This window comes from Arvicanthis niloticus, chromosome 3 (assembly GCF_011762505.2).
Source record: "Arvicanthis niloticus isolate mArvNil1 chromosome 3, mArvNil1.pat.X, whole genome shotgun sequence".
In the NCBI taxonomy this organism is placed as follows: domain Eukaryota; kingdom Metazoa; phylum Chordata; class Mammalia; order Rodentia; family Muridae; genus Arvicanthis; species Arvicanthis niloticus.
The window spans coordinates 57,775,194-57,799,459 of NC_047660.1; the positions used below are offsets into that span (position 1 = coordinate 57,775,194).

At 39.3% G+C, this 24,266-nt stretch overlaps 1 protein-coding gene across 2 annotated transcripts; it reads left to right on the top strand.

Annotated features, from left to right (window-relative positions):
* Positions 1-409: 409 nt before the first annotated feature.
* Positions 410-22,969, top strand: Spryd7 (SPRY domain containing 7). Of its 2 annotated transcripts, XM_034499149.2 has the most exons (5): positions 410-671; positions 5,543-5,659; positions 9,343-9,509; positions 18,784-18,886; positions 22,574-22,969. In XM_034499149.2, exons 1-5 carry the CDS (start codon positions 566-568, stop codon positions 22,669-22,671), a joined length of 591 nt encoding a protein of 196 aa, XP_034355040.1. In that variant the 5' UTR covers positions 410-565; the 3' UTR covers positions 22,672-22,969. The 2 variants fall into 2 exon arrangements, with proteins under 2 accessions (XP_034355040.1, XP_034355041.1); XM_034499150.2 differs by lacking the exon at positions 18,784-18,886 and having other exon boundaries at positions 422-671; positions 22,574-22,760.
* Positions 22,970-24,266: the final 1,297 nt, after the last annotated feature.

A 24,266-nucleotide genomic window follows, 5' to 3' on the forward strand; every position in this document is an offset into this window, starting at 1 on the left:
GTTCCAGACCCTACGCAGCACAGAAGGCCCGGTCTCAAAACCAAACCAACCACAGAATCACAGCCTCAGGGAACACCCGCGACTCTCAGCTACGCCAGTCACCTGCCAGCGTCAGGCTGAGGATGACGCCACAGCACGCCTGCGCACGACGCCACGCCCACCCCAAGTCAGTCAGGCCACTGGCCACGCCCAGTTTTAAAAACACACCTCTCCTTCCATCCGTCAGGCCACTGGCCACGCCCAGTTTAAAAAACACACCTCTCCTTCCATCCGTCAGGCCACTGGCTCCGCCCTCTTCCAGTCAATCAAGTCCCGGTCCTTGCTCAGCGCTCTACACCGCCCTGCCCACCCGCCACACCCTCTTTTAGTCCAGCTGGCCCCGCCCACTTCCCCCCCCCCCGACAAACGCCCCGCCCCCTCGGGCGGTCCTCGCTCCTTCGCCGGGGGGCCTCGCCTCTGCCTCCGCTTCGCCTCCCGGTCCCGGCGTCGCTGTGCGGGCTGCGAAGCTCCCGGGACCCAGAAGCACTCGGGCGCCGGCAGAGCGGCGGGGCTGTGTAGCTGCGCCATGGCCGCGTCGGCGTGGTGCTGCCTGCGCTGCTGCAGGGACGGCGGGACTGGCCACATTCCTCTCAAAGAGATGCCGGCCGTACAGTTGGACACACAGCACATGGGTAAGGGCCTCCGGACTGGACCCAACGGCCCGCTGAGGGCCGAGGGAAATGGGGCGGGGACCACGTGACCACGCAGTTCCCTGTGGCCTCGCTGGCCTCGGCCATCGGGCTTGGGCTGTGCCAGCGTCCGGGTAGGCTCCATCTTCCAGTGAGGAGTCAGGTGTTCCCAGGTGAGGAAAGCGGGGGCGCCCGCCATCAGTACTTCGGTGTCGAGTGTCACCCAGTATTTGCTGAATTCTGTCTTCAGCACTATCAAATATACGCTGAAGCTTGTTCTGGGGGAGTAATTTTCCCCTTCACTTCCTGAAGCCCAAATAAGGCCAGTTGCAGAAGCCTGGAGTAGTACCTCAGGTCGTAACATGCCACTTCACTAAAATCTCCATTGCTGGACTCCTTAGTCACTGTTGGGAGCGCTGTAATTTTATCTGACTCTCGCCATCAGGTCAAGCGATTGCAAAATAAAACAGTGCTCCTTATCATCCGTGTTTTTTCCAGTTCCCACTGGCTTAATAATTGATTTAATAATAATCCCTCATCCAACACTCTCCCCCTCTGTAGGATCTTTTCCCACATACTATTACCTCAATTTTTAGATGCCCCCCCCCCAGTATAGCTCCAAGCTTCTAGAATATTGTCCAGGCAGATTTCCCAGAATAATTATTTCAGTTAGAGCACTTGTCTTTTTGTGTATTATTACAATAAACTAATGCATGTTTTATTTCCCCAAATACTTCATTGTTGAATAGACGTGTATATGAGTAACACAAGCATTCTTAATATTTACAACAAAACTCTCTTCTGTCCAGATAATCTACAAGTCTGGAAACATTGCCCATTATACTTTCTATTGCAATATGCACTCGTTGTTTACTATGGTGTACAGTGCCAACACAAACTTACAGTCTCTAATGTAGTGAAGAATTTCAGTACTAAATACCTTTAAGCTCTTACCCATCACTATAGACAGTGGATGTTCAGATCTTGTATTTCCTCTCAGGAAACATTTCTATTTAATTTACTCACTCAATGAATATGACTTTCAGGTGACAAGATACTATGTTAAGGGCTGGGATAAGAGTGCAGGACTTTTGAGCCCCCACTGTGCAGTCTATCCGATAGAATGTTTCTAATTCCTGGCCTTTGCCTTTTAGGAAGAACTAAGTGATCCATTGTATCATTGCATTTTCCCTTTCTCCTGTGCTATCCAGCACCCTCAGGTGCTGACTGAAGGACAGTGATACCATCTCTCAATTTCTGCCCTTCCATGGAACTTTTTTCTTAACCTGATTTACAATAAATTGAAATTATCTTCAAACACAGAAAAGCTTGATGTGAGAATCACAATAAAAAGGAAGTGAAAAGTGTTGAGTTAGAAGAATGATTCAAATACAGAATGATCTTAAGTTGAAAACATGGAAAACATTCTGCTTCTGTTTAACTTTGGGAAAATTATGTAACCTAAAGAATATATCTGGCTTTTTTTGTTTGTTTCAAACTAGTTCTGTTTTGTTTTGTTGGTTTCTTGGTTGTTTTGTTTTTGAAGGCAGTTAGTCTCTATATTGCTCAGGTTGTCTCCAATTCCTGGTCTCAAGCCACCCTGCCACCTCTGCCTTCCACATGACTACAGGTGTGTGCCACCATGCCCAACTTGATTTTTTCATTTTCTTTCCTTTTTCTGTTTTTATTGTTTGTTTGTTTTGTTTTGGGGTGGGCATGTTTCGAGATAAGGTTTCTCTGTGTAGCCCTGGCTACACAGAACTGTCCTGGAACTCACTCTGTAGACCAGGCTGGCCTCAAACTCAGAAATCCACCCGCCTCTGCCTCCCAAGTGCTGGGACTAAAGGCATGCGCCACCACTGGGCTCTTTCATTTAAAAAAAAAAAAAAAAGAAAGAAAATATACATTTCATATCTAAATGATGTTGCATTACTTAAAACCATTTTGGAGTTTCAAAAATATTTTTCTGACTCATATAATTGTAGCTGGTCTTTTAGGAATAAATAACTTTCAAGGTAGTTATTTTGAAAGGGATGTACTCATCCTGGTTGTGTTTTGTTACTGTTATTTATTTATTTATTTTTGGCAACTTGATACAAGCTAGAGTTATCTGGCAAGAAGAAGGCCCTCAGTTGAGAAAATGCTTCCATCCAGGTTGCTGGTAGGCAAGTTTATAGAGTTTTATTTGGGGTTTGTTTGTTGTTTTTTGTTTTTGTTTTGGTTTTTGGCTAATGATTGTTGTAGATGGTCCCAGCCCATGGCAGGTTGTCCCAGGTTGCATAAGAAAGCAGGTTAAGCAAACTAGGAGGAGCAGGCCAGTAAGCAGAACTCCTCCATGCCCTCTGCTTCAATTTCTGCCTCCAGGTTCCTGCCTTAAGGATCTGCCTATCTTCCTTTTATATAGATTGTGATATGAAATTGTAAGTGAAAAAAAACCCCTTCTTCCATAAGTTGCTTTAGTCATAGTGGTTTATCATAGCAATAGAAACCTAACTAAGACACTATTCATTTGGACATTTCTAATGTTTATTAACACACATTCTATGGCTGTGTTTATACAATGGTCTATCTGTACTCAAATCTGATTTGATTTTTCAAAGTAGTACTAGTTATTAATAAAACTATCTGAGCTACTTAGATCCAAATACAAAATGTTGTACTAATTAAAGAGAAGTAAGCTTGAAGTAATTTTCTACTAATTCACAAACACCCTCAAATGATCTCTGGATCATTTGAGTATTATACTGTCTTTGACATCAAGGAAGAGACTCTTTATTCAAAACTACTACTAGAGTTATATGGGGTAGTCAGATGCAAATCATTTATAAATTTTATTGCAGTAATTTTGTGGTTTTGTTTTCATTTTAAAATTGTAATTAATTAATTAATTGCATATATGTGTGTGTTTAGAAACAGATGTGGAGCCAGAGGATTACTTGTACTTGTGATTCTCCTGCCTCTGCTGCTTCACCATATCCTACTGATATGGTCCACCATAGTCATCGGAGGTTAACTTGCAAGAAGTGGTTCTCTCCTTCCAACATGTGGAAGATTGTTATACTTGGTAGCAAATGCCTGAAACTGCTGAGTCATCTCTGTAGCTCAGAAACTGTGTGTGTGTCTGTGTCTTCATGCACACGTGCACACATGGATCAGAGGACTATTTACTACCATGTGTGTTCCAGGGATCAAACTCAGGTCTTCTGGGGCTTTGTGGCAGGTGCCAGCCCTTAACATTTTTAATTAAACAAACAAATAAAAAATGAATTTACCTTGACAGTATATAGTCTTAAAACAACCAGTTTAGAATGATTGTTTTGTTTAAGTAGGAACTCTGCCTTTTTTTACTATTGTCAAGTTTTATGTAGGCACTTCTGGAGGAGTGCCATCTAGTGCTAATATTTATTTGTATCTGTTGGCTTATGGTTTTATTGCCAGGGAGGAGATAATAATGGCCATAGACTTTGGAAGTCACATCTTTAGTGTTAAAAGATTTTTTTACATATAATAATTGTGCTGTATTCATGATCTCTGATGTACTTGATTTCCTATGCCAAAATTCAGAAACAAAGTATTAGTAGGTTCATATTTCAAAAGCAGTTTTTTTCTTGCTGTCGTCTATGAAGTTGTTTGAGATGAAACTAAACTTTTCTATGAAAATAAAGTGTGTTTAATCATGTTAAGATCTTATATATAGTGGGGCATTGTGGAACATATCTGTAATCGCATTCCGGAGAGCGAGGAAGAAAAATCAAGTTTGAGACTAGTACAGGCGATACAGAGAGACCCTGTCCATAACTAACAGACTTGCTTACATTTTTGCCATATGATTAGTAGTTCTCTTAGTGAACATGTAGAGATCCTAAATCTAAGTTTTTCTGTGTCAGCCATTTCAACATGAAGCTGTTTCTTCCGTCACTGAGGTACTCCTCTACTCTTACTTGACCACTCCAGTGTGAGCCTTAGTAAGTACTGTTGATAATGGCTTCTACTTAGTAGATGCTCAGCTGTCTTTTAATAGATTGTCCTAAGTCATTTGGTTGGAATTGAAAATTGTACCAGTATACTAAGTTTTTAAAGTTTTTATATGGCTTCTATTATATGAAAATTGTTAATTATCCAATCTGTTTATTGGTTAAAAAGTAAATGAGTTAGTCTCCTACTTTATACATGGTTTTTATATATATTTTATTTATGTTGTATGCATTTATGGTGGCACACGTGTGCTATGGCTTACATGTCAAGTCAGGGAACAACTTCTGGGAGTCAGTTCACCATGTGGGTTCCTAAGGTCAAACTCAGGTGGTCATTAGGCTTGATGCAAGTACCTTTTCCAGATAAACCATTTCACTGACCCCCTGACAAATAATTTAAATACTCAGCATAGTTTAGTTTATCTGAAATAACTTAATTGAAAAAGACTTGTTACAAATGAATATTGTATACAAGCAGTCTCTTAAAAAGTGGAAAATAAAATATTTAAAATAATCTATCAATATTCCCTTAATTTGAAAGGACTAATAATGTTCCTGGTTTGCTGTTGCAGTTGTTGATTGAATTACTGAATGGGTCCAGGGCACTGGCTTAGTGGATAAAGTGCTTGCTGTGTGATGACCCATGCTTGGGTTCTCTAGAACCCACACAAATTTGGGCATGACAGTACATTTCTGTAACTGAGGCACTGATAGGACAAAACAAGAAGATCTAAGGGGCTCTCTGGTCAGCCAGTCTAACCAGTCAAAAAATAAGGTGGGAGGTTATGGAGGAAGACCTGATAACCACACCTGTGTACTTGCTCTCCCTTCCACTCCCTGTTACACATACACAGCTAACACACAAATTAACTGTGGTTGTGGTACTTCTGTTTTGTTTAGGAACAGATGTTGTCATCGTGAAAAATGGAAGAAGAATCTGTGGCACCGGAGGTTGTTTAGCCAGCGCACCCTTACATCAGAACAAAAGCTACTTTGAGTTCAAAATCCAGTCTACCGGTTAGTGTGATTGTACTTAACTATTAAATGTCAGTTATTTTGAATAGACACAATAGTTTTGAATATGAAAAAATTTTAGGAGGTGGTTAAGAAAAGTCCCAAACTCTATACACGGGGCCCAGTCTTCCACTGTGGTGATCCAAGTTAAATCAATCAGTTCACTAAATTAGGTTTCATTTTCTCTTCTACGGAATAGAAATTTTAGGAGCTGCACTGTCTGCAGTAGAGTTGCATGTATGACATTGGTTAAGACAGGACATGCTGAGCAGATGTAAGACACTAGCATCATTTAAGGTTTTAGAGCCACCCTATGTGTGAGACCTATAAAACATGTCGACTCACTATAGTTCGAGTTAAGATAAAGAGTAATCTTTTGATTTGAGCTTTCCCCTTAACTCTTTTTTTTTAAAGATTTATTTATTTATTTTATGTATATGAGTACACTGTAGCTGTCTTCAGACACACCAGAAGAGTACATTCGATCCCATTACAGATGGTTGTGAGCCACCATGTGGTTGCTGAGAATTGAACTCAGGACCTCTGAAAGAGCAGTCAGTGCTCTTGACTGCTGAGCCATGTCTCCAACCCTTCCCCTTAACTCTTTTACCAAGATACCCTGGTTGTTTGTTTTCTGAAGCAGTCATCAGATATAGAATTCTGGAAGAAATCTGAGGTGTATACTTATGCTAGTTGCTGTAACAAAGTAATGTCAGTACTTGGGGGTCAGAGGGTAGCAGATCTCTGTAAATTTAAGACCACCTGACCTGCCTACTGAGTTCTATACACATACAATGAGCCATACACAATGAGATGGTGAGTGGTTTCCCAGCCATAGCAAGGCATGAAATCTTGGGAGGACACTGGTATTGCCAAATTCCCCACTTTATGAGAGCCAGGAAACAGAGAGTAACAACACAGAAGAGGCTAGGGACAAGATATACTCTGCAAAGGCATGCTCACAGTAACCTCCTTCCTCCCAAACAAGTCCCAATTCCTATTTCTATACCATCTTCTAATAATGCCATCATACTATGACTACACAAGGGACTAACTCCCTGATGAAAGCAGAACCCTCATGGAGCAGAGTCACTCTGTGTGATTAAATCCATCAGCAGGGATCCACATGGCCCTTTGAGAGGGATAATTCATATCCAAACCATAAGATTTTTCTTTTGCAATTTTAGGGAATTTCCTGAATTATAAGGCAAATCTCTATGACCATTAGAATCATAACTTGTAGCAGTATTATATATGGTCAGATATATGAGTTTTGTTTTTAATAAAAGCCATATTATAAAGAGACCTCTGGTGAAATTTTCATGAATGATGTAACTACAGGGTAAAAAGATCATAGTAGAGAATCCCCCTCTTTGGACAATACAGTACTTCTGGAGCTGGTTCCCTATAGTAGTTTATACTGGTTTTCTTAAGTGAATGGCATTAACCCAAGTCTGTCCACTGTGCTGTTGTAAGTTACTTCACTGCTGTTGTAAGTTACTTCACTAGCTGTAAACTGTCCAAATTACTGTTGTCTCCCCAATATATACTTGCTTCTTAAAAGAAGCAAAGGTGTTTGAGACCTAAATCTAATAAAGAATTAGATGTGGATTTCTCTGTGACGGACAGTGTTTACAGTTCCATCCCTACGACAGATGGGACGTTGGAGTGTTACTTCTGTATTGGAAGTTATAGGTAGTTGTGCACAGTTCTTTAGCAGTAAGGAGACTGCAGAACCCTATCTACAAATGTTATGAAGTTAGTATTGTCAGTTGTCTCTTTGGGGAGATAAACTACGATCAAAGTATTTCAGACATCAAGATAGTCAAGTCCAATATGCATACAACTTTCTGATGGAATCAGTCAATTCTGGAAAAAGTATTAGCAGCATGGAAATTCAAACCTTCTTCCATGAATAGTACTTCTGATTTTCATAAAAACTGGAAAGGTAGTAACTTGAGAAAAGGTCCAAGACTCTAGATATTTTATTTGGCTGGGCAAGAGAATGCCTGCTTCTAGAGATATAATCTGGTGAGAGCACTTACCTAGCATGTGAGAGGTACTGGATTAAGATTCCCAGCATTAAGAAAATTATTTTATATCTTATTCATGTTCAACCTTTGAATTATTGTTCATAAGGTATTATTACTTGTTGTTCATTGTAAATATGATAGAGCTGAAAGAGAGAGAGAGAGAGAGAGATTTGCTGTGAATCAAGCCCAAGGCCAAGACTGCCACAAGACTGCACTCACATCCCTAGCCCTCTAGTGCTGAAAACAAAAATCAAACAAAACAAAGAAACTTTAAGAGAAAAATAGTAATGGTAATAGCTAGTGGCTTTTTAACACTAGTGTGTGCTTTACTCATTCATTTAAAAACATTCCCAACCTACCCTAAGTGCTGTGTGTTTGGGTAGTCCTGTATCTTTTCCTTACCTTGTGTCTTAGTTATTGTTTTATTGCTGTGAAGAGACACTTAGGTATTTAGTTGGGGGCTTGCTTACAGTTTCAGAGTGTGATCATCATGGAGGGGAGCATGGTGGCAGGCAGGCATGGTGCTGGATCAGTACCTGAAAGCTTACATCTTATCCATTGAAGGAGAGGCAGAGAGAGAGAGAGAGAGAGAGAGAGAGAGAGAGAGAGAGAGAGAGTCAGTCCATTGAAGGAGGCAGAGAGAGAGAGAGAGAGAGAGAGAGAGAGAGAGAGAGAGAGAGCGTTTATGCTTCATTATGGCTTTTGAAACCTCAAGGCACACACCCTCAGTGACATACTTCCTTCAACCAGGTCACAGGCCAGATCTCCTAATTCTGCCTAAACAGTCCACCAGTTGCAGACCAAGCATTCAAATATATCAGTCTATTGGGACCATGCTTATTCAAACCACCACACCTTACAAATACTATTAGCCCCAACACATGAGGAAGCAGAGAAGTTTGTTTAAACCCCAGCAATATAACTCTTACCTTCCAGTTTATAGAAAACATTGTGTACTTTGCAGCTTACTTCAAAAACTTTGTTATTATTGTATGTGTATAAGATTCTGGTGGGGGTATGAAAATCAGAGGTCAGCCTTATATAATTGGTGGCTCTGTTCTCTTTCCACTTTGACTTGGATTCTGAGGTTCAAACTCAGGTTTTCAGGCTTGTCACTTTATCTGCTGAGCCATCTGACTGGCCCTGCAACCTACCTTTGAAAAAGTTGGTTTTAAGAGCTGGAAAGATGGCTCAGCAGTTAAGAACACTGGCTGCTCTTCCAGAGGTCCTGAGTTCAATTCCCAGCAACCACATGGTGGCTCACAACCATCTGTAATAAGATCTGATGCCCTCTTCTGGTGTGCATGAAAACAGAGCACTGATGTACATTAAATAAATAAATAAATCTTACAAAAAAGAAAAAGTTGGTTTTAAAAACAAAAGCAAGCAACAATGGTATATACCCTTGATCTCAGCGCTAAGGGGGACCCAGGCAGGCAGATTTCTAAATTCAAGGCCAACCTGGTCTATATATATAGTGAGTTCCAAGTCCAAGCCAGCCAGAGCTACACAGTGAGACATGACTAGAAAAAGAAGGAAGAAGGAAGGAAGGAAGGCAAAATAAAAAGTAAAACAGTTGATATTCCACTTTAAAATAAATCTTATATTTGTGTTCTTTAGATGTATGATGTATTTAAACTGTTGTACTTTTAGGAATCTGGGGTATAGGTGTTGCAACTCAGAAAGTTAACTTGAACCAGATTCCTCTTGGCCGTGACATGCATAGCCTGGTGATGAGAAATGACGGAGCCCTGTACCACAACAACGAAGAGAAAAACAGGCTGCCAGCAAACAGTCTTCCTCAGGAGGGAGATGTAGTGGTGAGTCTCCTGGGAGAGTTGCTGTCTCTGTAAATTATGAAACCTAAGCTGTTTTGAGTATACATGGTTTGCATGGAGGGTTGTAAGTTTTATTCCAAAGCCCTGGGATTGGTTCTAATGAGGGGGTACCATTCTCAGAGAGAATGCTTGCTGAGTACTGCTGCTCATTTCACTCCTCTGTCCTTCTGGAATTTCTTGCAGACCAGGACATGAGGATGACTGATCCTGTGCAAGACCATTTTTAGGTTGACTGCTAAACAATATACTACTATCACAGAGACCTTCTAATCATATTAGAGGATATTAGGTATTTTTGAGGCCAGAGATCTCTCAAAATATTTCACACTTATTAATGTTAGGAACCTATCAGAAGTGATAGCATTCTATTGCAAGTGTTGATCTTTGTTAAATCGAATAAAAAATGCCCCTACTTTCAGAACCCTTTAAAGAATTGGGCTCAAAACTCCCCAGGGTTAGAACACAGCATGGTGACACGTGCATTTAATGCCAGTAACTGAGGAGGCAGAGGCAGGGGCATCTCTATGAGTTTGAGGACAGCCTAGTCTATATAGTGAGTTCCAGAGGAATTGGGTACATGGTGAGACCTTGTCCAAAAAACAGTCTCAAAGCTTGCTGATGAAAATCTGTAGTTCTTTACATTTCAGTTTTGGTTATTGTTGGTGCTGGTAGTTTTAGTCAGTTCCGGGACAGCCTGGGCTATATACATAGCAAGATCCTGTCTTAAAAGAGGAACAAAATACTATCATAGGCATTGCGCCTGTATAACACATTTAGGAATACAAGGCTTAGAACCAGTCCTTCTTTAACTTTTTAAACTTATTTGAGATGGTTAGACTGTGAGTTAAGGGTCTACAGCAAATTCATGGCTTTGAGTTTATTGTTAGGGTGTTTTCTATATTTTCTTTAGAAATAGCTGAGAGGAGTTAACAGACAACAGCCTAGGTTGCCTTACATAAATATTTGGTTTTCAAAACATCAGAAATCCACAGAATTGACGTTACAAACATTTCTGTATTAATGTTCATTTTGATTAGAGACCTATCTGCTCCTGACAGCTTCCTGTCTTGGATTCCAAGAAGAAATTGAGCATCTTTGGAGTTATTCCAATTGTGGTGAGACAGCCACTAGGCAAGAATTGCCTCTTTCCATCTACAGACAAAATACTGTCCAGAAAAGGACACACTTGCAGAATAGTCGACTGATTATATCTGCCAAGACAGAGTAATCAGCCCTTAATAATTCTGCATCACTAAGGTCTGTCAGATGATCCTGGGCCAGAAGGCTGAAGATCGGATGCTCCAACATTCTGTAGTATAGGGACTGTCCAGGTGTCCAGCGGTCTCTATAAATTGGCTATGTTTTAGAAGCTATGCTTTGTGCTTCCCATAATCTCAGTTAACTCAGTCATTCTGGATTTCTGATGGGGTTGAAAACTTACAGTCTCATAGCCAATCCTTGCTATTTACTTTGAGAGAAAAGATTTGAGAGGATGGTTTTCAGCTGACATTCATTCTAAAGCCAAGAAAAAAAAAAAAAAAAAAAAAAGCCAGGCTCAGAACTAAGTCTTTTATTTAGGAGAGATGACAGAGGTTCTGCTTAGTCAACAAAATGATGGACTGGGTATTAGGTCTATCTTGCACCTTACTGACATAAGTTGGTATAGTTATGTTATAGTTATGAAGGGTGATATGTAGGAGGAGCTAAGGTGGGAGGAGTACAGAGAGGAGGAGTAAGGAGAGGAGGAGGAGAAGGAGAGCTAGGTGATGAGAGAGAAAGAGAGAGGGGAGCCAGACATGGAGGCTCCCCATGACATGTCTCCCCATGACATGTCTCCACCAGTCAAAGATAGTTGATATATCTAGATTGGGTATTAGGTTACACTTCTGATTGATATTGAGCATTACCAGACTTATAAAGCCTTTGGTTTACATTAAAAAATTTTTATAAAAGCAAAAAGGAGAAGGGGGTATGGTATAGGGGTTTTCTAGAGAGGGGAAATGGGGAAAGGGGATGGCATCTGAAATGTAAATAAAATATCCAATAAAAAATAAATTTAAAAATATATAAATAAATAAAAATTTAAAAACCATGAAATTTTCAAATAAAAAAAAAAGAGGAACAAAAAGGTTAGTTGCTAAAGAAAAAGAGACAAAAGGCATAAACTATTGTAAAATCTGCTTTTCTTTTTTTAAAGTAGTTGTATGCTGATTAGTTTTTGTTTGTTTGTTTGTTTTGTCAACTTGACACAAGCTTGGGTCATCTGGGAAGAGAAAACCTCAATTAAGAGAATATTTTTGTCAGATCAGTGTGTAGACAAGTCTGTGGGGCATTTTCTTGATTAGTGATTGGTATGTAAGGGCCCAACCCACTGTGGATGGTGGTGCCCCAACACAAGTGGTCCTAGGTCATATAAAAATACACGCTGAGTGAGCGATGGAGAGCAAGCCCATTAGCAGCACTCCTCTGTGCCTCTGCTTCAGTGTCTGCCTCCAGGTTCCCGCCCTGACTTCCCGCCCTGGCTTCTCTCATGGATGAAGTGTAAGCTGTAAGATGGAATAAACCCTTTCCTCCTCAACTTGCTTTTGGTCATGGTGTTTATCAGAGTAATAAAAAGCAAACTAATATTGGGTTATTGCTAGATATCCATAATATGGCACATCCTTATGTAAGTCATTTCTTGGGCAGGGTCTCACTATGCAGCCCTGAAACTCACTGTGTAGAACAGGCTAACCTAGAAATCACAGAGGTCCACCTGCCTCTGCCTTCTGAGTACTGGCATCAAAAAAGTGTGCCACTGTGCTCAGCTAACTGACTGACTATTTCTTAAGAGAGAAATTTGCTGTCATCATGAGGCTGTCAACCTGTTTATAATAAACGATAAAATTGAAACATGTTTCCTTCATTGTAGTACTAAACTTATGCATATTTTGCCTTGCTGTCCCATCTCATTCATTGAGATGACTGATACCACAAGTTGACAAATCTAAGAATGCCACTTTTAGTCTATCAGCATTATTAAGTTGGACTTTAAGTTTTTATGCCTATTCTGATAGTTAAAAAAAAAAAAAAAAACAAAACAAAACCTAAAATGTTACGTATAAGGAGAATCAAGGAAGCTGACCACATGATCTTCCTGATCTGAACACTCGCAGATAAGCTTTCAAAGCTGGCAGCAGTGGCAGAGGAGGAGCTGACTGTAAGACAGGAAGCTATCCTTGTGTTTAATGATGTGGCTGCAGCAGACTCAAGGTTTTATATCATATAAAAGGCAGGCCAGGTTGGAACACTACTTGAACTGAACTTGGCTGGAGGAGGTGGGGATTCTTACACCCTTCCAGTTTTTGTTTAGTTTTGTTACCCTGATAGATATCCCATTTATAACTTATCTTGCAGTGGATTATGGTGCCACAGGTAGTGAAGGGAGTCTAGACTCGATCCCATAAAGAGGATCAATATGTTCTTTTTTATGTAATTATGTTTGGATTTAAAAAAAGACCTCTTTAGTAAAAATGTAACAAGTACATTTTTAGTGCTTTTAAATTAAAATGAAACAGAAGAATTTGAATTTGAGGATCATTCAAATTCAAGGCCAGCCTGAGCTCTACATACTGAGTTTCAGCCCACCCAGGGCTATTGGGTGAGACTATGCCTCATATCAATCATTTAGTGTTTGTTTGTTGAAAGAGGGCCTTGTGTAGCCCAGGCTGGCCACAGACTTGCTAAGTAGCTATATTTGATGACCTTTAGCTTCTGGGGTCCTGCCTTTCCCCAAGTTGTAGACTTACTGGCATACTACCACATCCAGTTCCAGGGGTGCTGGGGATCAAACTCAGAGCTTTGGACATGCTGGAAAGTGTTCTGCCAGCTGAGCTGCATTCCCAGTCCTCAAGCTACCCTTTAACTCTAGCTTTGCTAAAGCTTGAGAATCCTTTATAGCCCTTACACATCGACTCTCCTGAACCTTTGCTGAGAAGGGGAGTTGCGGCCAGGTAATGCTTGTGAAGTCGTCCTAGAAAGCTTGTGAGTCAGAGACCCACAGAAGCAGTCTGCTCCTTGTTGGTTTCTTTCTTGTTTGTTTGTTTGTGGTTTATCATTTGGGAGAGCTCTCTGGCTTCTATTCATTTTTTCTTTTTAAAAAGGATTTATTATTGTGCTATGTCTCACATATACTAGGCTGTCTCCCCAGCCAATGGTGTTTCTAGTCTTCATTCTTTAAGAGAGAGACCTGGCTTTGCACTAGTTAGTAACCGTAGGTTTGAAATGCTTGGGACTAGGAAAGTTTCCAACCTCAGGGTTTTGTTTGATGTTTTAATATATATATATATTAATATATATATATATATATATATATATTAAGATTTCTTGATGTGATGGAACCCAAGGAAGGGTAAGCACAGAATCCACCTACAACCACAGTACAATTTGTACTATATATTTTGTTTTTGGGTGTTTTTCTTGCCTGTGTATGCACATGTACATGCTTGGTACCTGTAGAGGCTAGAAGAAGGCTTCAGATCCCCTTGTTTTGGAGTTAGAGCTACGATGTGTGAGCTAGGAACCAAACCCAGTCCTCTGCAAGAGTGACTGTGAGCATCTCCACAGTGTAAGGTTTTTAGAACTTTATTTGCATTGTACTATGGGATATCTCAAATGTCATATGGAACTGGTGCCATCAGAGGACACCTCATAGATGTTCTCTTCTCTTTGGGTCCAGGATCAGATTCAGGCTTTGTGGCAAGCACATTTCCCTTGCTGAGCCTTTTTTTTTTTTTTTAACGGTTCCAAGTGGGGTTTATTCAGGAGATGGGGGGGGGGGGGAGAAGAGGAAGAGGAAGAAGAGAGAGAAGAGCTACTGAGCCATTTTGATGGCCCAGTTTTGCACAGTATTTTTAGTGTGTCTTTATTTTGACTATAACCCATCATATGGGATCAGTTTTGTAATTTTTCCACATGGGGTATAGTAGTGTAGTCTAAGTGCTCACCAAGTTTCAGGTTTTGGAGCATTTTGTATTTTCAACCAGGGATTTCCAACCTGTCTGTACAAAATTTTAAAGAAAAGTAGAACATAGCATGGTTAGTAAAAGTGTTCTGAAGCCAACCTATGGTTTAAAGTAGCTCTGCAACCTTAGTTAAGTTACTTAACCTTTCTGTGCTTCAGCTGCCTCATCTGTTAAGTGAATATAACTGTCTCATTAGCATTAGATGACTGAAATACCTTGAATAATGCTTCACAGTGCAGGCTGTCTCAAGTGATTTTTAGCACTGTAATAATATGACTAATGTCATTTTCTACCTGTCATTATTATATACAGCAATACTTTTTTTTAATTTTAGTTTTTTAAACTATTCTTTTTAACTAGGTACTCACCATCATTCATATTAAATTGTTGATACTGGTTTTACTGGAGACAAGGGTAAAAGAAGAAATGTATGATTTCTTAGAACTGACGTGTTTACAAGTAACTTTGTGGGTAAGAACACTTGTTCTTCCAGAGACCTAAGTTCAGTTCCTGGTACCTATATTGGGTTGCTTACAACTGCCTGTAACTCCAGCCCCAGGAAATTCAATAGCCTTTTCTAGCCTCCTTGGATACCTGCCTGCATGTGTGCACATTTATAACCAGACACAAAAATAATAAACATATTTCTAAGTTAAAAAATGACTAAAGTATTTTTTAAAATAATAAATAATATATATCAGTTCATCTCTTCATAATTTGACAAAGTTAGTCACCCTTATGGGGAACAGTGTTTTCACCATCAGGTAAAAATCTAGAGAAAGACCAGTGTTTTTTATGAATTTAAAAGAGTCTTCATATAGCCACACAAAGATAATTCCACCTCTAATAACAAAAATAACAGGAAGCAACAATCACTGTTCTTAATATCTCTGAACATCAACAGACTCAATTCCCCAATTAAAAGACATAGGCTAATGGACTGGATATATAAACAGGACCCAGCATTTTGCTGCATACAGAAAACCCACCTCAGTAACAAAGACAGACTCTACCTTAGAGTAAAAGGCTGGAAAACAATTTTTCAAGCAAATGGTCCTAAGAAACAAGCTGGAGTAGCCACTCTAAATCTCCAGCCCGAGAACACAAAGGGAGGACTCATGGTTCCACCTGTATAGGTAGTTGAGGGTGGCATTGCCAGGCATCAGTGGAAGTGGACAGCTTTGGTGCCTGAAAGTTTGGATTCCCTAGTGTTGGGGAATCCAAGATCAGGGAGGCGGGAATGGGAGGATGGTGGGAGCACACCCTCATAGTAATAGGAGGAGGAGGGATGAGGTAAGGGGTTTTGGGGGGAATGGGAGAGGAGATAACATTGAAAGGTAAATAAACAAAACATACAATTAAAAAAAGAAAAACAGGGCCGGGCAGTGGTGGCGCACGCCTTTAATCCCAGCACTTGGGAGGCAGAGGCAGGAGGATTTCTGAGTTCGAGGCCAGCCTGGTCTACAGAGTGAGTTCCAGGACAGCCAAGGCTATACAGAGAAACCCTGTCTTGAAAAAAATAAAAATTAAAATTAAATTAAAAAAAAAAAAAAAAACAGATAATGGGTCTGGCAATTGTAGTTGAACAGTCGAGAATTTTTGTCAACAATTTATTATGGGGACTTCATATAATCCTCAAGGACAAGGTATTGTGGAAGAGGACCATGGAACTCTAAAAAGATTGGTGAGACATACTGTTGCTGAGACAAAGAATGATGCTGACCTGTGAGCTTGCTGAGTGCCCTGACAAGAGTGACTGGGAGCTGTATTGGACATATGTTCCTGACCCACCTTTGCTTGACTATATCTTAGATGGAACAAGCTGCCTTGCCTCAAGTTTTTAGACCTTGTGGGATAGAGAATCGAAAAGAGAAACTATGCCTCTTGTATTCTTCTTAAAGGTGCCTAGCTATAGCCGGGCAGTGGTGGCGCACGCCTTTAATCCCAGCACTTGGGAGGCAGAGGCAGGCGGATTTCTGAGTTCGAGGCCAGCCTGGTCTACAGAGTGAGTTCCAGGACAGCTAAGGGCTACACAGAGAAACCCTGCCTCAAAAAACCAAAAAAAAAAAAAAAAAAAAAAAAAGTGCCTAGCTATTAGGACTCAGTCATGTACTGGTCTAGAAATCAATCCAATATGGAAAATAACAGTCTATTTTTGGAAGACTGGATCTGGACTTTGTCAGGAACATATTTGGAAGCTAGCTGTAGCTTGCTATGATGTTAGGATAGCAAGTGATAATGTTAGGACAAGATCTGGATTTCAAACTAGGGTTAGTGCATGTTTTAAAGTTTTTTAATTGTCAAGCTAAAATTGGTTTTGTCTCTTGTACAGCATTTATTGTAACTTGCATTGACTGTATAATTTCCAATTATGTTAGTGTGTTGAAACCTGGCATGTCTGTTATGGGGATCTATCAACCAGCTTTTGTCTCATTGCCCCGAGTATTAGAAAACCTTGATTCTGGAAAAAAGCTTGAAAGTGAGTGCTGGAAGAAGTGAGTTAGGCTTTAAGCAGAAGCAAGAGGGTAGCAGGCTTGATTATTGCTGGTATAACAGCTTTAATTCCATTCATTGCTAGCACCACTGCTTCTGTAATAGCATTGATACAAGGAGTTAAGACAACTATTTTTGTTAACCATCTAGCAAAAAAAATGTTACTAATGTATTGAGTATACAAAAGAATTTATATAGGTATCTGGAACAATAAATGATGCTTTATAACTCATTCAAATTATTGATGGAGGTTCATGGTTCAAGAGTTAGGAGCCATCCCAAGTTTCATGACAAATATTATTGGAGTAGTGTTACTTTTGAAATTCACAATGATTGTCATTATAATTAGAAAAAGTTTAAAGACACCTGTAGGATATTTGGCATAATCCTAACACCTCTCTGGGTGTCTTAACTTTGCATAATGAGATTATGAGTTTAAAGAATGGTGCTCTGTTGACCTTTGATGCTGCAGATAATGCCGATAAAATTATCTATGGCCTGAGTTCAGTATTTCCATTTTGGTCAAACCTCAGGAATGGCATATATAGCTTGATCAGGCTAGCCCTTCTTGTCCTGGGAATACTTTTATTCCTGCCCATCGTGTTAAGGCTTATCTTTAACAACATCAACATGTTGGCAGCCAAAGTACATGGCTTAAACCTGAAAATGGACCCCCAGACAAAGTTATTAAATGAACAGGCTGGCAAGCCAAGGACAGGTAAGATTCTGCATAGAGCCCTACCAACCTAAGACATAAGTGCATTGCCTTTGGTAATGCATATTCCATGACGGGTAAGGAAGGCATTCTTGTCAGAATGACCTAAGACAGGCTCAGTCTTGTTAACAAAATAAAAAGGGGGGAGTGGTGGAGAGCCTTTGGGGCTGCTTGGCAAGAAGCTGACATGGGCCAAGGACAAGGAAAGCTGCTGCTTGACAGGAATATGATATTGGCCAAGGACAAGGAAGTAGGCTTCAAGCAGGAATCTGACATTAGACTACAACAAAGAAGTAATCTCAGGCTGGAATCTAAATATTAGGCCAGAACAAAGAAGTAATTTCTGACAGGATTCTACATTTTAGGCTAGAACAAGGAAGTAGGCTTCAGACATGAAAATGATCTTGGGCTAGAATAGGGAAGTAGGCTCAGATACTTTGGTCATTCTGAGAAGCCTTTAGAAACAGTGATCACGGGAGTGTTCATGTAACTGGGTTTAATGCCTTGCTTTTTCTTTGACTATTTGTGTTTATTGTATTGCTTGTTCCTCGACTATTTGCATCTATTGTATTGCTAGACCCTCAACCTAGAACTGACCTTATTACATGCATGTAATCAAAATGGTATAAAAGCATAAAGGAAGAGAGGGTATAGGATAGGGGCTTCTAGGGAGGGAAAATGGGGAAAGAGGATGACATCTGTACTGTAAATAAATAAAATATCCAATAAAAAAGTCTTCATGACATATTTACTCTTACTATTTAAATAATAAAATCCAGGTTATCCAAATATAATACTATAATTTAAATTCTTATCTTTGCTTTACCTCTAATTGGAATTTTACATTGTTAATACCCCACTGCCCCAATAATCACTAGTAATGTTTTAGTTAAAGTAGCCTGCCAGATTGTTAGCTCTAATGAAAGTTCCTTTTTCTCCACACTTTGTTTCTGTGAGCATGCTTCTCAGGTAGTGGTTTAGGTTTTTGAGGTTTTGTGCAACAGTTATATTTTTAGCCTTAAATTTTTTTTTCTTTTCTTCATAGGGTATAACATATGACCATGTAGAACTAAATGTGTATCTGAATGGGAAAAACATGCATTGTCCAGCATCAGGTATCCGAGGGACAGTGTACCCAGTTGTATATGGTAAGCTTTCACTCTGCTGTTAGTAGATTCATGTTAACTCTTTTTTGGCATTTATGTTAACTTTGCAGTTATCATTCAGAAATCTGAACTAGTTGGTAATAAGGACATTTCATATGTTCTCAGACAATTACATTATCTCTGCAGAATTAAGCATAATTTTTTCCCTACATATTACAAAAGTTTTCTAAATATAGGGTAATTATAAATAAATATCTATAACCATGTTCCCTTTCATCATATCATTTTTGTTTTATTTTTTGTTTGTTTGTTTTTTGTTTGTTTGTTTGTTTATTTTTTGAGACGGGGTTTTTCTTTTTTTTTTTTTTTTTGGTTTTTCGAGACAGGGTTTCTCTGTGTAGCCCTGGCTGTCCTGGAACTGTAGACCAGGCTAGCCTCGAACTCAGAATTCCGCCTGCCTCTGCCTCCCAAGTGCTGGGATTAAAGGCGTGTGCCACTACTGCCCGGCGTTTGTATTTTAAATTTTTATGTGCTGTCTGTTTGCCTGAATGTGAGTCTGTGTGCCACATTGTGTGCCTGGTGCTAGAGGACACTAGAAGAACTGGAGTCACAATTGGTTGTGAGCTGCCAGCAAAGTACTGGGAACTGAACCCTGCTTCTTTGGAAGAGCAGCTAGTGCTTTTAACCACCAAGCCATCTTTCCAGTCCCTTATCTACACATGTAGTTTTATCTTTTTTTTTTTTAAACCAATTACTAGTAAAGATTAGATGACCAGGAAATGAAATTGTAGCAAGTATATTGAAACTAGGAAATTTTAGGTGAATTGGGCGTTTATTGCCTTTATAAAATTATGTACATATTGCCACTCTTCTGAGAGAGATTTTGACTTAGAATAGTTTCAGATCAGCTGTTTTGCTTTTGATAACCATAATGTATTAATGCTATCATTTCTGTATAGCTGGTCCCTAAGATCAGGCAGTATAGATGGCTCATGATTCCTTTATTTTTTTATCATAGAAAATTTCAAACTTTCTCATTCATAAAGAGAATGTTACAATAAGCCCTCATGAACTTGTCACCCACTGTGTTATCCGTTTGGAGCCTTCCAAACCCAACACTTCTTTTCTCCCTCCTTTTTGGATTATTTTGAGGCATATGTCAGACATACCATTTTGTTAATAAATATTTTATATTTATCTCTAAAAACAAGGCCTTAAGCCAGGAATGGTGGCACACACCTTTAATCTCAGAACTTGGGAGACAGAGGCAGGTGGAGATTCATAGGGAAACCCTGTCTCAGAAAAACAAAAATTCAACAACAGAAAAACAAAACTAAGGTCTTTGTCCTTTGAAAAACACTGACTGTAATGCCTTTATCATTCTGTTCTGCTCTTAGTATTTATCTTGCCAGCTTCAGACCAATACACTTAGGGCCTTTCTGCCCGTGGTTTACGAAGTCTGAAATATTATCTTGATTATGCAACTTCTCAGATTTGGGTTATACTAAAGGCTATTATTAACTTTCTTTCTGTAGGTAGTGTGTGAAATGGGTTGTAGTCAGAGGACAGATACTAAATGATAATCAGAGTTGACTGTTTCATTTCAGTTGTGTTTTAGTAGTCTCCTTTTCTCCTTAAAACTCATTTTCAGTGATTTTTACCTTTTATATCTTTGTGTGCAAAAATGTGCGTGCTGTTCCTTTTTATTCCTTGATAATTTCATATATATGTATAATCATTATGGTCATTTATACTTCGCATGACTCCCCCATCATCTCTGCCCTTTGGGCCAGCCTCATCTACAATAGTGAGTTTCAGAACAGCCAGGACTACATAGATAGACCCTGTTTTAAGAAATAAAAACAAAAAAGAGTGTGTTTAAATTCAATATAGGTTAGTATTCTTACATATTGAGTAAGCTTAAAAGAAATTCTCTTATTTACTTAAAAATGTAAATGTAGCTCTATATTTTAAGCAACTTAGCCTGAGAAATGAAAGATCAGTAGGATAGCTACATCAATACAAGTGAGTGTATGAAATAAAATGATTATAAAATACTTCCAGGGGCTGGAAAATTAGTTCAGCTACTCAGAGTACTTGCTGTTCTTACAGAGGACACTTATATTGGGTGGCTCACAGCTGCCTGTACTGTCCCAGCAAGGGATCTGGTGCTCCCTAGAAGACTAATCTAAGCTCGCAATAATTTCTGAAATTCTTTTTTTTTTTTTCTGCAATGGTATTATTTTGGTTTGTGATCATTATGGTCAAGTTAATGAACATATTTATCACTTCGGAGTTTCCTCCTGCTTTTGATAATCTTGATATGGACCTCTCCAAGTTCCTACCAGGCAGCTGTAGGTCTGTTTCTGTTTACTTAGATTAGCCTGCATTTCTTCAGCATTATGTATACAGATTCAGACAGTTAATACTCCTTTTCTGTGTTGTAGCATATGTCAGCATTTCCTTTCTATTGCTCTGTAGTGAAAGCTCATTGTGTGCCTGTATTAGAATTTGTTTATCTCAGTATCAGTTAGTAGCTCTTAGGCTTATTTGTGATTTTTGATGACTGTATGTAAAGCTGCTGTGAGCATTTGTGTAGTTATTTGTATGACTGTACCCTGCCATTTCTCTTTAGTAGCATTCTCATTAAAAACCTTGTAGAAACTAACTAGAGTGGGCCGTCTAGCTTACGGCAGTGCGCCAGGATCAGTTTCCTGACTTGAATATTGCACTGTAGATATTACCACTGGGACAAGCAGGGAAAGATACAGCAGACTCACTGGTATATTTTTGAACTTTTTGCAAATCAATAGTTTTTTCAAAATAGAACATTTTGTTTTTTAAAATTGTTTATTTCAATAGGCAAGTAAAGAATTCAGATTACTGATATTTATAACTGAGAGATCCTCATTATTATTTAAGAGATAGTGTCTTACCACATTTCCTCAGATGGTTTCAACCTTCTGAGCTGGGGATTTCCTCCTGCCTCAGCCTTCCACGTAGTTGAGATAATAGGCATACACCTCCATATGTGATTTGGGATCATTACTAATGATGTTTTGATAAATTCCTTTGTATGTTTTTTGACAGATTTTGTTGTTGCCTTGCAACCCAAGGCAAACAGATAGAAGCATTTGCTGCCAACTCTGAGAACTGAATTAAATCCTTAAAACCCACAAGGTACAAGAAGAGAACTATGTACCATGTAGTGCACACATGAGTATACACACACACACACACACACACACACACACACACACACTAAATGTTTTTTTGAAGATTTTATAACCCAGATGGCAGTTGTGTTTACTCTTATTGCTAATTGATGACATTCAGGGCTGGAGAGATGGCTCAGGGGTCAAGAGCACTGACTGCTGCTCTTGCAGAAGACCTGAATTCCATTCCCAGCACCTACATGGTACCTCAAGTTCCAGGAGATCCAGTGCCCTCTTCTGGCCTCGTCAGGCACCAGGCATGCACAATAGCATAAAGACATACATGTAACCACAATACCCAAGCACATAAAAAATAAAATAAAAACCATAAAATAGTATGTAGGAAAGTAGTTTCTATTTAAATTGTGCTGTGGTGCTAGAACCCAGGAACTAGCAATTGCTAAGCAAGTGCTCTGTCACTGGGTTATGTCCCTGCCTGAAAGCCATTGTTTCATAATTTTGTGTGCATTTGAATATTCTTCTAATTTAATTTCTTTCTTTTTCTCCCTTCTAGTTGATGACAGTGCAATTCTGGATTGCCAGTTCAGTGAATTTTATCATACTCCTCCACCTGGTTTTGAAAAAATACTATTTGAGCAACAGATCTTCTGAATGAGTTTGTTTTCAAAACTTAGACTTCTGCACCATCACACAAGCGCTTACCACTTAATAAAGCTCCTCTTGATCTAGAGACAAAAACACATGCTGAACAGTGAGCTTCTTCTTGTTGTCTAAGAAACCCATGTATTCATTATACCATGCCGAGGTTTGATTTAAAAGATCTAGGCAACTTATTTAATCTTATTTAAACAAATAAACCATGGGTTTGATTATCAGTATTACGTGGTAACATGTATATAAATATTTAAAGGGAATTTTTTTCTTATATAAAGTATTTGTTTGACAGTGATGCGTAATTGAGTGATATTTTTTTGTCATCCTGAACTTGAGTCACCATAGTCTGTAATCCAATAATTTTCTGTCTCCTTGTCGTTTTTGATAAAATGAAATGGCAGAAATGTACATGCCTGGCAGCTTAGTTCTGCTGATATACTCCTCTTTCCATGGACTACTTTTCTTAAAACTGAAACCGCTTCTTTTGCTGTGTTGTATCCCTGCTTTCTGTTTCCTTTTTGAAAGATGAGAAAGTTATCAGACCATCTTGTTGAAGACCATCAAGATGATCGAGTGGTCACTGTGCATAATACACTGGCCGACATCTGTAGGAGTTATGATGCTTTAAATATACATAAGCCAAGTGTGAAGGCACACACCTTTGTTCCCAGCATTGGGAGACAAAGTCATGTCGATCTCTGTGAGTCTGAGGCTAGCTTAGTCTATATAGTGAGTATTATAAAAGTGCCAGGACAACCAGGGCTCTGTAGGGAGAACCTGTCAAAAAAAAATCTTAACTGTTTGCTATAAGGAATAATAAAAATGTATCCAGTATTGTATTTAGAACATTCTTCCTGTTTTGTTAATTATATGGTAATAGTTACAGAAATTTTGAGACAAGTGACTCCTGATGGTCCTGAGCCTTTGATCTTCTTAAGTCACTGTGTATTAGTTAACAACCTGACTAAGTTAATCATGTCTTCAGACAGTACATTCTTTTTCTCAAATAAGCATAGTCAGGAATCATCACAACAAGTTGTATGGCGTGTGGGGCAAGGAAAACATGGGCACTAGGATTCACAGTTGCCCAGTGTCCTTCTGTCTTCTGCTGAGTTTGTCAGAGTTAACCTTACACCAAGGGTAATCGTTCTGACATGCTGAGAGCCTGTGACTAGTTGATGGTGTGTGTGAAATGCTTTCATTATCAGCACTTAATAAAGCCACATTAGTTGTGAAGCAGTGGTGTTCATGATGTCTTAGACCAGCAGGGTCACTGGGGAGCTCATTAGAATAGGGGACAGACATTCTTGGGCCCAGCCTAGACTTCTGAAGCAGAGACTTAGGGGTACATTCTGGAACCTGTGCATAATAGATTTGAAAGGGATTGTATGATGTAAAATGTCTCAGGATTTAAGGCAGGCTGGTTTTAATCCCAGAAGCTATGGAGTTCTGCACAATCCATATATGTTATGTAATAGACAAACGTTTGGTAATGTGCTTTGCAAACATATTTACATAAACTCACATTTTATGTCTGAAGATATATAAAATTCAGACTGTATGTGTTATTTATTCATTTTCATCTGTCTTTC

Excerpts from the sequence above, each read along its gene's own strand:
- Spryd7 (XM_034499149.2), top strand. The coding sequence starts at position 566 with ATGGCCGCGTCGGCGTGGTGCTGCCTGCGCTGCTGCAGGGACGGCGGG. Across the intron at positions 5,660-9,342 it reads GTTCAAAATCCAGTCTACCG|GAATCTGGGGTATAGGTGTT; the intron begins GTTAGTGTGATT and ends TTGTACTTTTAG. Across the intron at positions 18,887-22,573 it reads AGTGTACCCAGTTGTATATG|TTGATGACAGTGCAATTCTG; the intron begins GTAAGCTTTCAC and ends TCTCCCTTCTAG.